Genomic DNA, 16,471 nt, shown 5'->3' with positions numbered 1-16,471 from the left:
ACAGGCATCTCGGGTCTTAAGGGGTCTCCTCTTGGCCACACCCCAGGGGCAGGTTATAGGCAGTGTGGCAGTGTTTCAAGGTCAAAGCTGGAACAGCTACCCATACATCCCTCCCTCGACATTTAGATGGAGAAACACTGGGTTCTGTCCCAGCACCATATGCTCTGAGCACACACATGTTGCAGCAGGTAGAGCGTAGTAAACATCGGAAATGGCTTCCATCTGAACAGAACAACTGCAGATGTGTGCCAAGTCCAACTCTGTGCGTCACTCCTGCCTCCTGCTCGAGGGAGGCTGAATTGATATGGTAGCACGGTCAAAAGCAAAGACTTCCAGACTTTCTCCCTGGCATCTCCTCACACTTTCTGAGGTGTGGCTTGACAAGCATCCTGAGTTATTGAATATACCTTTATTGAATAAAGGGATTATAGTTCCCAGTTTTCCAAGATAATGCAACTCCCAGTACCACAGTGCTGTCGTGGGAGGCATGGTGCCCAAGTTTCTCTCTCTGGGGACATCAGAGACCAGGGCTGCTCTTTGTTTTATGTAATTCATAGGTACTTAAAAAGTTAAATTGTACTGAATAACTTCCTTTCGCAGCCCTGGGGAGGGTTCTCAGTGAGGACAAAGCTCAGTGCCAGCTGGGCCTGAAACCAGACTCCTCCTCCATCCTCCCCCCAGATGGCTTAGGGAACAGGAGAGGGTCACAGAACATGCTGACAATCAATTAATGTGTCCTCTCTACCCCCCCGACCTCCCCCACTTCTGCCCTTTCTCTTCTCTTTTAGGAAACATATTTATCCAGCAGCCAAGTTATTATAATGACCTGGATGAAACCATTCCCACCATACTTCAGGTACCATCTCTTATTCCCTGCCCAGGAAAGTAAGCTGAGTGGGAGGAGACAAGTCTCTGGACTTTTCTTAAAGAATCTGGAGAAGTGTTTGCTTTCCACTCCTTTTCCAAACACATCTTGAAGTGGCACAGTGGTAGAGCACTTTCCTAACATGCAAAGCCCCAGATTTGATCCTTGGCAGGAGAGAGTGGGGGGAAGAGGAGGGGGAAGAAAGAGCTCGTCTCTCAGATTTTCTCTTTGTCCTACTGTGTGTGTGTGTGTGTGTGTGTGTGTGTGTGTGTGTGTGTGTGTGTTTCGAGATAGGGTTTCTTTTCTGTGTAGTTTGGGTGCCTGGCCTGGATCTCGCTCTGTAGACCAGGCTGGCCTCAAACTCACAGAGATCCACCTGCCTCTGCCTCCCGAGTGCTGGGATTAAAGGCGTGCGCCACCACCGCCCGGCCCTTTGTCCTACTCTTGGCTACAAGCCATATAATTCACCCTTTGCCCTTCTTGAACAAGATGAAGTCTAAAGATTATCTGGCACTCACACAGAAGGATTTGGTTTGCATTTTATGTTTTATGTTGTTTTCTGACAGCCCTATACCTCCAAAAGTTACTCCTTTTAGAGACCTGCATTTCTCAAATAGGAACTGTGAAGGTTTATGAAACCATTTCATGAAAGAATAATGTGTAGAAAATATGAGGAGTAGGGGCTGGAGAAGAGTACTGGGTTGAATTCCCAATACCTACATGGTGTCTGTAACTATACATACATGCAGGCAAAACACCCATGTACATAAAATAAAAATAAATAAATTATTTTTAAAAAAGAAAATATGAGGAATGTTAAACAGCTGAAAGGAGCTAGGCATGGTGACTCATGTCTGTAATCCCAGCTCTTGGGGGGCTAAGGCAGGAAATTGTCTTGGGTTCAAAGCCTATCTAAGCTACATAGTAAGTAAAACCCTGTCTCAAAAAAAAAATACAAAAAGTAAACAATAATAAAGAATATTATTATTCCTCCATAATCTCACTATAAGGAGATCCGTATAGGTACATCTATTTCAAATAACTTTTGGAATAGTTATATGGTAGTCTGTTTAATGATAACATGGCAGCACTCAGAAGGCAGAGGCAGGAGGATCCCTGTGAGTTCAAGGCCAGCCTGGTCTACAAAGCAAGTTCTAGAACAGACTCCAAAGCTACACAGAGAAACCCTGTCTCAAAAAAACAAAAACAACAAAAAAATTTTTTTAATTATAAAAATAAAGATAGCTGGGCGGTGGTGGCACACACTTTTAATCCCAGCACTCGGGAGGTAGCAACAGGCAGATCTCTGTGAGTTTGAGGCCAGCATGGTCTACGGAGCAAGTTCCAGGACAGGCTACAAAGCTATAGAGAAACCCTGCCTCGGAGAAAATAATAATAATAATAATAATAATAATAATAATAATAATAATATAAAAATTAATTAATTTTTTTAAAAAAGATAATATGCCCTGGCAAGATGGCTTAGTAGGTAAAGGTGCCTGCCACCACCAAGCCTGAAGACTTGATTTTGATCCCCAGAACCCACATAGTGAAAGGAAATAATGGGCTTCCACAGTTGTCCCCTGACTTTCACACATGCGCACACAGACAGACAGACACACACACAAGAAAGACAGCACTACCAGTTCAGTCTTGTTTGATTTTATGACAGGTTGTTTTCAACTCTCTGTTAATTTGTCTTTTGTGTTAATAAAGCTCTGATAATCACTGAGTATGATGGCACACATCTGTAATCCCTGCATTTGGGAAGTAGAGACAAGAGGATTAGGGGTTCAAGGTCATCATCCTTATCTGCATAATGAGATCAAAGGCATCCTGGCCTACATGAGACCCTATTCAAAATAACAAGCAAGACATACATATATGCACATATATAACATCATCCTATAAGTAGTCATCTACAAAGGAGTCTAAACATTTCTTAAATGTTGCTGAAGGCATTTCTCAGGTGTTACATATTGTTGAGTCTATCCAGTCAAGTCATGGGTACAGGATTCTTGGGGCTTTATATTTATATGCATGCATGCTATATGTGTGTTACTAAAGGTAGAACTCAGGATCCTGTTTTGTTTTTTGAAGCAGAGTCTCACTCTGTTGCCTTGGCTGACCTAGAACTGGCTATGTAGACCAGGCTGGCTTTGAAGAGATCCACCTACCTCTGCCTTCTGAGAGCTGGGATTAAAGGTGTGGGATACCATACCTGGCCTGGAACCCAGGGTCTTCCATGTACTTAGCCTGCACACTGTCACCAAGTGACAGTATCAGCCCTGCATGGTTTTTATTTAGTCTTAGTCACCATCCCATTGGATGGCCTGTCCCTAGGTTCCAAGGCAGTTCGTGGGTCACCTGTCGCTAGTTGTGGGGTGGAGATCCTAGGTGCTTGTTCGGGATATGGAAGAGTCCTCTTTTCCCTGTCTTAGGTCTTCAGCAATATCCTCCAGCACTGTGGCTTGCAAGGGGATGGGGCCAGCGCCACACCCCAGAAACTCGGGGAGAAGAGTCGGTTGACCCCCAGTGACATGCCTCTCTTGGTAAGGTTGCCCCTCAGCCTGGCTTCTTCTGGCCGAAGTCCTTAAGCCTGGCTACTCTGGGGCTGAGAAGATTGCCAGTGCTGCAGGGCGCAGCGGTTTCTTCCCCTGCCTTTGACTTCTTCCTTTGAGTTAATCCATGTTTCTACCTACCCTATGGGTTAGGCTTTTCAGGAGGTTTTGTTCCTCCTGGGAAACCTTTGTGGAGTACCAGAAAGCACAAGGCACTAGGGTTGAGACTGGGTCTACTCCTCAGTTAGTTTTTCTCAGCAGGCCCACTCTTGGAGCCCATCATTGATTCCATGAGTCCATGCCGAAGGACTGTGTGCCGGGTCCTATGCAGAGCCTGGGGGATAAAGCAGCAAGCAGAAGCAGACATGGTGCCCATCTCATGGCACTTAGAACTTTAGTGAGGATGCCATACAGAAAGTAAACTTTAAGGAGCCTGGGTGCTTGCTACAAACAGCACTACAGACAGCTGGGATGTGGCAGCTGTGAGCTAGCTTCGTGGCATTTGCCATGTGGTAGAGAAGTATCCATTGAGCAAGTGTTTCAGAAGAGTCATGCCATCAAATCATCTTAGCTCTCTGAGCTTCGGTTTCCTCATCTGTAACATGAAGAGCCACCCAGCCTGCTCCTTCCAGTTGTCATGAGAATCAGCAGAGCTGATGAGCAAATATCCTGTGTTCTATGTACCATCTTCAAAATGTGAGCAAAGGGTGGGCTTGCTCCTCCTGTCACCAGGCTAGGTGATCTCTCTCAACAGTGTTCAGTGTTCTCTCTTCCTGCAGCATAGAAGAGAGACTTTCTCAGAATTACAGGTGACCTTAGCCATCTTTGAGTGTAGGCCACTGATGGTAATCTCTGAGAAGGATTGAGTGGTACAGCTTGCCCTCTGAGAGATAGATCGTTCAGGCCGTCTCTAGGGCCTCTACTTCCCTGTTCATCTCAAGCTACTTCCTGCCTTCTGGGGACTCTGGCTTTGTCAGTTATGATTCAGGCCTCTGCAGAGCTGTCTGTGGGGCTTGAAAATAATGCTGTGTCTTCTCTTGACAACAGGAATTAAAGGACATTGTTCTCTACCTATGTGATACCTGCACCACGCTCTGGGCCTTTCTGGAGATCTTCCCTTTGGCCTGCCAAACCTTCCAGAAACATGACTTTTGTTACAGGTACACTGGGGCTTCTGACTGCTAAAGTAGGGCTCTGGTCCACACATCAGACACATATTGATTTGGTCCTTAGAAGACACCAGTCCAGGGGCATGTGACCCAGCAGTTAAGAGCACTGGCCCAAGTTCAATCCCCAGCACCCACATGGCAGTTCACAGCTGTCTGTAAGTCTAACTCTAGGGGATCTGACATCCTTACGCAGACATCCATGCAGGCAAAACACTAATGTACATGAAATTGAAATAAAGAAATGATGAAAAGAAAAAGAATATACCAGTCCATCTTCCGGCCTGGGGACACAGCAAGGAACCCAGGAAAAACTCATGCTGGGAGGGCAGAACCAAGAGCAGGAAGATGACTGTTCAAGTCTGCCTTGTTATCACGGAGCACAGTGACGGCCAGGAAGAACGGACATGAGGAAGCGGCGGAGGTATTCCTTCTTGCTGCAGGGGTGCGCAGGGGAAAGACTCCGAAAAACAGCCGTGGGCACTGAGCTAGAAGCCCGGCATACTGGCTGTCCCTTCCATCCCAGCTCTCAGGAGGCTGAGGCACGAGGGTCGCTCAAGCCCCGGGATTTGAGGCTAGCTTAGTCAGCGTATCTAAGAAGAAAAAGAATCAGAATGTTCTAGACAGGAAGGTTATGGTGATGGGAAGGGTGTTGAAGCAGGTGTGAAATGTACAAGAAGCCCAGACTAACTGCCAGATGTGGTGGCGCACGCCTTTGATCCCAGCACTTGGGAGGCAGAGGCAGGCAGATCTTTGTGAGTTCGAGGCCAATCTGGTCTACAGAGCGAGTTCCAGGACCTCCAGGGCTTCATAAAGAGACCCTGTTTCCAAAAAAACAAAAACAAAAAAGCGAACAACAGGAAAAGGAGTTGATGATGAAAGATGAGGAGTCCACTGCTTGGTGCCAGAGTGTGAAGAGTGGTGAAGCGGTGGCAGGGGGTGGAAAGCGCTGGAGAGGCCGTATGGACACTGCTGAGATAGAGAAGAGCTGGGAGGGACTTCCGGCAAGGAGGAAGACTGCCCCGTTCACATCATGAGAGCTTCCTGTGCAGTGAGAAGGTGGGAGCGTGGGCTTGGGCATTCCCCGGCTGGTGTGAAAGGACCAGCGGCGGCCTGCTTATTGCCTGGCAACAAAAAGTACTGGCCCATTCCCAGTGGCCTGTAACTGTTGGCTCTTACCGGGCATCTCTCCCAGCCATTTGCAGCAGCTTCTGGGAGCTGCCCAACTCCATTTACCCACCCATCTATCCGTCCATTCTGTCATTTACTCACCCATTCAACAAAACATTTATCTAGCTCTGACATGTGCCAGAGATGGCATCTGGTCCCTGACTCCTCTTTGGTCTCCCCTGCTTGTGAGAGTCAGATATTAGAGTTGATCAGCTTCCCAGGGATCATTAGAATAAAATGCTGACCAGTATTCTCCAGAGAAGAAAGGACTTGGGATTGTAGCTGTCCACTTTAGGGAGGAAAGGTATTTCAGTATGATAGAAGAGTGTGTGGAAATGTAGAAAAGGTAGAAAGCCAGAAACTGAAATCACCCTTAGGAATACGCTGTTCTCGGCATTTTCTCCTCTGCCTGTTTTCATTCACTTTAAGCAGTTTTGTCCAAGCGTCTCCTCCAGTCAGCACAGATGGCTTCTGAGGGGGAGCTTTGGGAGAGCAGAGTTTTTCTGCACGAGACAGTGGAACCAGAAGAGTCCCACCCATCTTGGAATATGGGAAGAAAGGGTTGCACTTAGGGAGGGATGCTGCCTTTGACTCACATTTAACCTGCTGCTGGCCCAGCCCCTTCCAGCCTGTGCTGCAAGCTAGAAAATCCTTTGCTAGCTACACCCACATATACACACAACCCCAGCTCCCACAGCTCTGGGTTAGGGGTCACACTTACCCAAAGATCTCTTTCACTTGGCCCTCTCAAAACAGCTTCCTCCATTCTCCACTCCCATCCACTCGTCAGTTTGCAGCCTCTGCTCTTGGTCATGAGTCAGTAGTGCTTTCATCTTTGACAGAACTCAAAAAGTATAAAATAGGGGCAGGAGAAACAGCTCAGTAAAGAGCAGGTTCTTCCAAAGGACAGAGTTCATTTCCCAGCACCTGTGTCTGAGGCTCCCAACTGCCTCTAACACCAGCTCCAGGTCTTCTGGCCTCTGTGGGCACCCTCACATGTGACACACACAGACAAAAAAACAACCTTTAAAAAATGTAAACTATCTGGTGACCTCTCTCCCCGTTTTGTACTTCTTTTCCTCACATGTCAACGCTGTCATAGTTGGGGATTTTCCAGAGATATGCAGTATAGGGGAACATACACATTATACATTCCCCTCCCTTTGCTTCCGCAGTAATGGGAATGGAACCCAGGGCTTTATAAATGCTCAGTAGGAGCTCTGCTACTGAGCTATACTCTCAACCCCACCCCCCTTTTAAAAATCGACAGCATTTGAGAACAACTTGAAAGCTCAAGGGACTTGAATTGGTGTCCTGTCCTGTCACTCTGAGGGGAGTCTCCTCAGCATAAGACAGTGCTGTGATGGCAAACATCCAATAAATAAGTTACCTAGTGTGAAAAAAAAAAATTGAAAAGCTGGGGCTCGGGGAGATGGCTCAGTGTCTTAGAATGACTGGGCAGCACTGTGCATCTGGTGCACTGGACACCACAGATGGATTTTTTTATTTTATTTTTTTTCTCGTGGCCTTTTCAGTTATTTGCTATTTCAAAATAAATAACATCACTTGGTACCTTTGCAAGCATATTTGAGGATTAATTCCTAGAAGTAGAAATGCAGGGACAGATGGTGTGTGCATCTTTAATTCTCACATATCTTGCCAAATCACCTTCCATGGGGGTTGTTCCAGTTTACTCAACAACAACACAGCCTGGCAAGTGTTGAATCAGCGTGGGCCAAACTGCCCTCTCTGGCCTCTGCCGAGGCTGTGTCTGGTAGGGCCTGTTCCGTTCGCTTTAGTTATTCTTTGCCACTAGCAGTGCCGCGGGGAGATGGATGGTGCAGAAAGCCAGCCAGAGGATGGGCGTGGTTGCTGATCACCTGCAAGCACTAGTCAGCACTACACTCGGCACCGAAGTGCATCTCTGACTCTGGGAAACGAGATTTGGAGGAGGAATTCATCATAGATGAGCAGCAGCTGCTCTGTCAGTTATCAGGACAGCATGTTCTGGGTGCAGTGACTCTGGCCCCGGAAGGAAGAATCCTGTGGTTAAGGATAGCCAGGAAGGACACAGTGAGGAGGAAGGCTGCCCAGTTTGAGAAGGATGAGGAGAGGAGGAGAAGCAGGAGCCAAAGGAGAGCTGCCTCCCTGTGTTGCTCACCCATGCTAATCTCAAACTCCTGGCTCAAGCTGTCTTCCTGCCTCAGCTTCCCAGCTAGCTACAATCATAGTCATATGTAACTGTGCTAAAACTCAGAATGTATGTGTGTATAATTTTTTGAGAAAAATTTTAATTTATTTAATTTATGTGTATGAGTGTTTTGCCTGCATGCATGTGTATGCAACGTGAGCATGCCTAATGCCCGTGGAGGTCAGAAGAGGGCATCAGATCCCCTGGACCTGGAGTTACAGATGGTGTGAGTCACCATGTGAGTGCTGGGAACGGAACCCAGGTTCTCTGAAAGAGCAATAAGTGTTCTTAACTACTGAGCCACCTCTCCAACCGTGTGTGTGTGTGTGTGTGTGTGTGTGTGTGTGTGTGTGTGTGTGTGTGTGTGTGTAATTTTTAATTGGTTGGCTATTGAGACAAGGTCTCTCTGTATAGTTCAGTCTGGTTTCCAGCTTTCGATCTTCCTGCCTCAGCTTCCCAAATGCTAGAATTACAAGCATGGACCACCACATCTAACTTCCAACTTTGTATTAAGAGTTGTAGAAAACAGGCTGGAGAGTCTCAGTACTCATATCAGGTGGCTCACAACCATCTGTAACTCCGGCTCACAACCATCTGTAACTCCAGCTACAAGGGACGGCCCCTTCTTCTGACTTCTGTGAGCACCTGTACTCACGTCCACACCAACTGACACACACACACACACACACACACACACACACACATAATTAAAATAAATCTTTTTTTAAAAAGAGTTATAGTTAAGCTAACTGGCTTAGTTCATAAAACAAATATAGGGTGCATGATACATGTAAGTCCTGAGCACATTTAGCCTGTTCTGAATAAATACATTGTGTTGACATTGTCACATGTAAACAATATGTAGAGATTTCAAATCATGTAAAAAAATAAAACTTCTTCATATCTTAGAACCAAAATGAGAAAGATTATTGGCAACTGCATTTCAGGGCTCCTAGAACTGGCAAATTTTGAGCAAGAAAAAAGATAATCTGTCTGTCTCATAAACCCAGAGAGTCCTGTATAGCCCTCTGATCACTTTGTTAGAATAGACACAGCTGGGGCTGGAGAGATGGCTCGGTGGTTAAGAACATTGGCTATTCTTCCAGAGGACCAGGGTTCAATTCCCAGCACCCACATGGCTGCTTACTGTCTGTAACTCCAGTTGCAGGGGATCCAACACCCTCACATAGACCTACATGCAAGCAAAACACCAATGCACATAAAATTAAAAAAAAAAAAAAAAAAAGAATAGCCATAGCTATGGTCACCTGATGGGCAGCACAGTCCGTCATTCTGGGGTAGGCTCGGGAAAGCTTCTGGGTACCCCAGAAAATAGGTTTAGGATGGCATGGGGCAGGGGTTGATTCAGTAAAGCAAAGTGAGGCTCTGAGTTTGAGCTCTTCAGAACCCATGTAAAAATGTGGAGTGTGGTGATACTGTCTGTGCAATACCAGTGCTGGGAGGCAGAGACAGGAAGATCCAGGCTCTCTGACCAGTCAGCCTGGTCTAATTGGCGAGCATCAGGACTGCTTTCCTGAGACTAACACTGAAGTTAGCCTGTGGCTTCCACACACACAAGAACACCCACATTATGGATTTATGGGAGAAAAAAATGAACTTTCTGCTCCTTTGGGTTGGCTTTTGTTCTCCATCAAAATGTGGTATTTGTGATTAATCTGGCCCTTTACCTGTGTTTGCTTCTGCAGACTAGCTTCCTTTTATGAGATGGCAGTTCCTGAAATGGAGACTGCAATTAAGAAGAGGAGGCTTGAAGACAGCAAGTGAGTGGGAAGGGGGAGCCTGAGCACAGGCTGTGGCATCCTCACTACTAGGACAGAGGGGGACCAAGGACCGTGGTAGCTTGGGCTCCTAGTCCCGGACTTGGTGATCTTCTAGCCCTACGTTTTTTTTTTATAACTCCTGAAGTTTTAGTATGATCTTTCATTAAAAAAATAAGGATTGAGGATTGAACTCTTGGCCTTGTGCATGCTGAGCACATGTTCTTTTACCACAGACCTTAAAGTTTTTTGTTTTAGTTGTTTTGTTTTGTTTTAGGGTTTTTTTTTTTTTTTTTTTTTTTTTTTTTGGTAGGCAGAGTGGGGAGCTCAAGACAAAGTTTCTCTGGCTGTCCTAGAACTCACTTTGTAGCCCAGGCTGGCCTTAAACTCATAGAGATCCGCCTGCCGCTGCCTCCTGAGTGCTGGGATTAAAGGCGTGCGCCACCACTGCCATCCAGCGAAGATTGTTTTTTCAATATATGCTTTGTGAGGACCTAATGAGAAATACTTTGGCAAGTAGAGATTTATTGTTTACTTGCTTTATTTTTTTTATTTTTATTGAGCTCTTTGAGAACTTTATACAATTTATTTTGACCATATTCATCCCTCCTCCAACTCCTCCCTGATTCTCCCCATCCTCTGCCTACCCAGCTTTATCTCCTCTTTTTTCTTTCCTTCTTCCTTCCTTCCTTCCTTCCTTCCTTCCTTCCTTCCTTCCTTCCTTCCTTCCTTCCTTCCTTCCTTTCTTTCCTTAACATGACAAGTCAAGTTTGTGCTATCCATGTACTCTTGGATGTGTGGCCTTCCACTGCGGTGTGCTCACCCTACCAGGGCCACACCTTTAAAGAAAACTGGCTCTGTCTCCCAGTAGCTATCAGTTGCCAATAGCTCCTCAGCTGGGGGTGGGACTTTGTGCCGCCACCGCCCCCCCATACTGAAATTTGGTGTGGTTTGAGTTTGCATGTGTCTCGCTCATTTTTTCACAAGTGCTGCGAGTGTATATGTGCATTGTCCTGCTTTGTCCAGAAAACAGTCTCCTTGTACCCACCCACACAGCCTCTGGCTCTTAGGATCTTCCACCCCTTCTTCTGCAATGATCCCTGACCTTGGGAGAAGAGGATTTGATAGAGATGTACCGTTTAGGGCTTAGCAATCTGTAGTCTGTCGTTCTCTGCACATTGACCAGTTACTCTGCATTAGTCTCCATATACTGCACAAATATTAACTGGACGCTGTCTTGCTACAGGCTACCTTGTAAGAACTGTCTGAGAGTCCTTCTTGTCCACCAAATCCATTAATTCAGTGTCCCCCAAATCCTGGCAGATAATAGCTGGGCCCTGCATGTAAGCTCAGCTGTGCCTTCAAGCTCTTGGTAACTGACCTTGCTATTCCTGACCCTCTGTTTAACTGAGAAGTGGTCTGAAGCCAGCTGGCTACCCTGTATTTGTAGCTTTTTGTCAGCTGCTCCCATTACTGACCTGTAAGACCACCTCAGCTGTAGCTGGGGAAGCACCTGCAGCTGCTAGGAAGAAGTTCCCATGATTCCTTTCATCTCTTACGTCTACTTCTCTCTGGCCATCAAAGGCTGCTAGGTGACATGTGGCAGAGGCTCTCCCATTCCAAGAAAAAGCTAATGGAGGTGTTTCACATCATCCTGAACCAGATCTGCCTCCTTCCCATTCTAGAGAGCAGGTAAGCTCCAAGGAGCCTCTCCACCCCTTCCTTCCTCTCTGCCAAATGTAATAGGAAACCCAGAAAAAGGCCTTTCTCCAGCTGGCCAGAGACTGCAGTGGGGTAGGGTGAGCATCCAAGGGATCTGCAGGTCATCTTATATTGCCTGAGCTCATCTTCCTTCATGTCCTATCCTAGCAGTGACAACATTCAAGGCTTCATTGAAGAATTCCTTCAGATCTTCAGCTCCTTGCTGCAGGAAAAGAGGTAAGTGGGGCTGAGTGGGGACCAGCTATGGGACAGGCCCATGTCCCTCTCTCCAGTCCCATGAGGCCTTGCACAGTGAAGCCACTAATTCATACTTACATGGAACAGAGGTTCTGGAGCCTGTGGTTGGGTAGCAGACACGAGGTGAGCTGCCAGAGTATATACTCCCACGTTCCCAACCCTGACCCTCCTTTCTATGCTCTGCCCCACAGATTCCTCCGGGACTATGACTCATTCTTCCCTGTAGCCGAAGACATCAGCCTGCTACAGCAGGCTTCATCGGCCTTGTATCCTACTATAGCTCACTGGGCCAAGGCCTGCCTGGGTCAGACATGGCATTCTGGGACCCCGAGGGGCAGAAGGTAACCCCCAGAACACTTACATCCAGAAGTCCAACAGGCCCCAGTTCCTCTTTTCCTAGAAGTGACACGTGCTCTGATGTTGGGGCAAGGGAGAGCCTGCTCTCTCCAGATGTGTTGTGAGGGTCCGGGTCTGTGTGCTCAAGTTGTACTCTAGAAACCTCCAACCCCATTGTAGGACACGTTAATGGTCAGTTAGGATGTGTCACATGAGAGGTAGGGCCACCTCTCACTAGCAGAGCTCAGGGTCAGCAGCACCACAGGAAAATACCCAAGCCCAAACAGAACAAAGAGAAGATGGCCTGCTCCAAGCTCAGGTGAGGACAAGAGTGTCCCAGGGGTCGGGGGACAGAGAACTGGCTCTTCGAGGAGTCCTCTGATGTCGTGTGTGGCTGTGTGTATGGCAGTGGGCAGGAGTGTCCAGTGAGAATGTGGCAAGTGAGCTGGAGTTGACCAACATTCAGGCCCTTTGGTGACACTTATGAAGAAGTTTGGGCTGTATGCTACGAGTGCTGGGGAGCATGGGAGGCCGGAAGCAGAGTGACGTGGGCTCTTCATGCTCTGCTAAGGCTTTCTTTGACTCTGAGAGGAGAATGACTGGCTTGGGACCACCAGAGGCTGAGATGGTGTTCCGGGCTCCCTCCGTGGGTCATGAGGGTTTGGACTAAGAGTAGAGTGAGGGTGTGGAGGCAGCTCATTTCTAGCCCAGTGCCCAGAGTGCAGAGAAAAAGGAGGGCTAGGAAGGAGCTGGCATGGGGCATTTCTGTTGCTGGGTCAAGTCCAGTCCTGCCTCAGGGACACCCAGTGCGCCCTCAGCCTTTTCAGAATACCCTCAGCTTGCTGGACAGGAAGTCCAGTGAAAGTACTGCTGGCCCTCTTGAATATCAGAGCAAAAGAGTAGCTGTCGGACCATCTAGTCTAGGACACTGATGGTAATCCCTAGCCCTGTCTGCCCAGAACTGCTCTGCCAAGCAGCAGGTGCTAGGGTTCAAGGCTGTACAGCAGTATTCTGGCATGCTGTTCCACATGACACCCGCTGGACAGGTGAGCAGGCCCTTGGAAAAAGCATGGTCAGATACTGGACAGGGACTGAGAAGTCATACTACCCAGAGCTGGGGAGATGGGTCCTGAGCAAGAGAGCCCTTAACACTGCCTCATAGGGATGAGACCCGGACTGCCTACATCCTGCAGGCTGTGGAAGGTGCATGGGAAGGGGTGGACAGACAGAAAACCAAGGACATTAAAGACCCATCAGGGGCCAAGGATCCTAATAATGAAGTCACCGTGACAGCAAAGCCAGTCAGTGAAATGCCGTCACAACTGGAGAACTCAGAGGAGGATGAGGAGGTGTGTATCTGGGAGTTCTGCCCCGATCCGAGTGCTTAGCCTTCCTGATCACCCTTTGAGAGTGGCCAAGCTCCCTTCCTTGTTTCTGCTTTAGAGAAGAGTCTGTTGGGATTGGTAGCCTCAAGCACTGGGGCTGCTTGTGGTAACTGGGTACAGAAGAGAACACAGCCCGTAAGCCTTTGAACTTGCACATGCACACCCCCCCCCACACTTTGAAACAAGAATCTTACTCAGTGGTCCAGGCTAGCTTTGAACTCACAGCTCCTCCTGTTTTTACCTCCAACTGCTGGGATTACAGACATGCACTACCATGCCCAGTCCTGTTTCCCTCTATAAAATGAAGAGGTAAAGCTTTTGCTGGTGGACTCCTTCCCCAGCCCTTCCCCTCACCGGGTAAGGTGGAACTCCTTTGGTGGCCGCTGAGCGTGGTGCCTGACCCACCTCCCAGGAATCACAGGACTCCACTAGTGCTTCCTCTCCTGGCTTTTCCAAGGTCAGCCAAGCCTATATAGAAGGGCCACGGAGCCCAGGATTTCTCCCTGTGTGGTAGGAGACCAAACACTCTCGGCAGGCTGCTCAGTGGTAACCTGACGTCCTGCTTGCCAACTGTGTGTGGCATACATAGCTGAGTGTAGTTACCCCTCTGGACATGGAGATAGGTGCCTGCTTCTATGAGGTCGTTGGGGTTCCTGAGGCTTCTGTGTGGAGCACGTTCATTCTAGTTGCTCCTCAATGCTACTGTTCTTCCTGTTAGCTCCCTGATCCTTTCTTCCCTGTTCTGCAGCTTCCCTAAGCCATGGATGTTTTTGTCATCGTCATGATCATTGTGATGTTCTAGTGCTGGGATTGAACCCAGGGCCTTGCTGGTGCCAAGCAAGCATTCTACCACTAAGCTGTACCTCCAGCCCTTTATTGTTTTCTATTTGCCCATCTCCTTAAAAAAGCATTATAAAATGAAGCCACATTGGGCAGTATGTAAAATGAAGTCTCCTTACTGAAAAGAATGTTACCACATGGCCTCCCTGGTAGCCTCATTGTCCTTCAAAGGCTGTCACCTTGGTAGAGTTGGGCAAGGACTTGATCACTAACACATGACTATCTGTGGAGACCTTCCTGCATACTAGATGCTCTTCTTTATGGGTAATTTGCATCTCTTCATTGAACCATTTGAAATAACCCCATGAGATCAGTGATATCTTGTCCATTTCATAAGGAGGGAACAGTTCAAAGAGGACGTACAGTGCCCCAAATCACACAGGCAGGGTAAGTCACCTAGGAAGTCTCAGGCCCCTCTTTTCACAGATGAAAAAAATGGGGTCTCAGGTTTAAGCCAGTTGGCGGAAGTCCTACAACTGGGAGGGGCAAGGCCAGGGTGGTGAGCGGTGCATTGCTGTTTGGAGACTGACCTGTTCACTTGGGCAGCTCAGTCTCTCCTCCAGCACGGTGGCTTTCATTGCAGTGCATGGGTGCAGCAGCTGCCCCGGGCCCAACCGTGTGTGGAGTGGAACTAGACTCACTTATCTCCCAAGTGAAAGACCTGCTGCCAGACCTCGGGGAGGGCTTTATCCTGGCCTGCCTGGAGCACTACAGTTATGATGCAGAGCAGGTGATCAACAACATCCTGGAGGATCGGCTGGCCCCTGAACTCAGCCAGCTGGACCGCAGCCTAGAAAGGTGAGAGATGGATGGGAAGAGGCCCTCAAGGCAGGGGCCCCTTTTGCCGCCTCTCACTCTCTTCCCTAGACTGGAGGACACAATTTCCTACTTTGTCACAGCAGTGTTTCCAGCATTTGAACTCACGCCCTCTTCAAAGAAGGCGAGCTGGGGCCTGCGAGGTTCTCAGCGTACAGCTGGCTGTCCCTGCAGGGCCTTATAGGAAGACTTACTAGAGACCAGCAGTGTGGCAAAGGGCACTGACACACCCTAGCTCCAGATCGGCCTCATTCTTAGCTTATTCCCAGTTTCTGAGCTAGGCCCGCCAAAGCCACCCACTTTCTCTGCACTGAACCACATGATTTTGGCCCACTGCTGTCCTGAGAGCCTCAGGAGCCAGCAAGAACAAGGGCACAAGTGGATGCTGCTTCCATGAACAAAGGATGCTCGCCAAATGAGTGGATGAAGTTAGCTTTGTGCCTTTAGACATGTTCCTCTGCCCTGTTTGTGTCCCATTTTACAGATGGCAATGCAGAGACACAAAGGAGCTGAGGGTGTAGCTCAGTGGTAGAGCTTAGCTTGTGTGAGGTTGTATATTACATTCCTAGTACCAAAAGCAAATGTAACTGCCCTCCATTCCCCCGTCCCCCCCGCAAAAAAAAGAGGTTGAGTGACCTATAACTCCCTGTCTCATAGGGCTATTGTGGGCATTTAAATGAGGGGCAGAGCTTTGAAGAAAAGAAAACTGGTATGCAGGGCACACAGGGAATGAGGGTGAGGTGTGGCTATGGGCTCTGAAGGGGCCAGATTAAGTAAAGCCTAATGAAAGTCTCCCCATTAAAGGACTTAGGTCCTAGGCGTGGCTTCTGGAATGGAGTGAACAGTGTGAGGGGAGAACAGTATGATGAGTGGGACTTGGGACACAAGTAGATGTCAGCCAGTAGGGCTTTTTCAGTTGATTTCTGTGCTGTGGCCCCCAGACAAGTGAAGCCGGACCCTACACCCCTGCTGACATCTCGGCACAACATCTTCCAGAACGATGAGTTTGATGTGTTCAGCAGGGACTCAGTGGACCTGAGCAGAGTGCACAAGGGCAGGAGGTGAGTGTGGCGTGTTTGTCTCCATGTATGTGTGTGCACCATGTGCATGCCTGGTGGCCATAGAGGCACCCAGAAAAGTGCCTGGGACTGGAATTACAGACAGCTGTGAGCTGCCATGTGGATGCTGGGAACCAAACCTGGTCCTCTGTAAGAGCAGACTGTGCTCTTAACTGCTCTGCTAAGCCATCTCTCCAGCCCCTCAGGGGTCCCTCTGAAGCTGGCCTTATGCACTGGCAGCCTACAAGATCAGTTTCTTTAACCATGTGCTTTGAGTCCAGCTTTGTGTGGGGTGACTGTTAGTGAGACCTCCTTGTAGGTGGTAAAGGCCAGAGGGCCAGATCTG

At 48.2% G+C, this 16,471-nt stretch overlaps 1 protein-coding gene across 3 annotated transcripts in view; it reads left to right on the top strand.

Annotated features, from left to right (window-relative positions):
• Window positions 1-16,471, top strand: part of Ascc2 (activating signal cointegrator 1 complex subunit 2) — a 46,640-nt gene that overhangs the window by 17,993 nt on the left and 12,176 nt on the right. For all 3 annotated transcript variants that reach the window (XM_036200800.1, XM_036200801.1, XM_036200802.1), the window contains 10 exons: window positions 789-856; window positions 3,307-3,417; window positions 4,474-4,586; window positions 9,660-9,734; window positions 11,316-11,423; window positions 11,601-11,669; window positions 11,882-11,956; window positions 13,189-13,375; window positions 14,835-15,049; window positions 16,009-16,128. In XM_036200800.1, coding sequence (XP_036056693.1) covers window positions 789-856; window positions 3,307-3,417; window positions 4,474-4,586; window positions 9,660-9,734; window positions 11,316-11,423; window positions 11,601-11,669; window positions 11,882-11,956; window positions 13,189-13,375; window positions 14,835-15,049; window positions 16,009-16,128 — 1,141 coding nt within the window. The remainder of the gene's footprint in view (window positions 1-788; window positions 857-3,306; window positions 3,418-4,473; window positions 4,587-9,659; window positions 9,735-11,315; window positions 11,424-11,600; window positions 11,670-11,881; window positions 11,957-13,188; window positions 13,376-14,834; window positions 15,050-16,008; window positions 16,129-16,471) is intronic.

Source organism: Onychomys torridus, chromosome 10, assembly GCF_903995425.1.
Source record: "Onychomys torridus chromosome 10, mOncTor1.1, whole genome shotgun sequence".
NCBI lineage: Eukaryota > Metazoa > Chordata > Mammalia > Rodentia > Cricetidae > Onychomys > Onychomys torridus.
The sequence above is the reverse complement of the archived record's forward strand: the minus strand, read 5'-3'. Positions and strand labels throughout refer to the sequence as shown.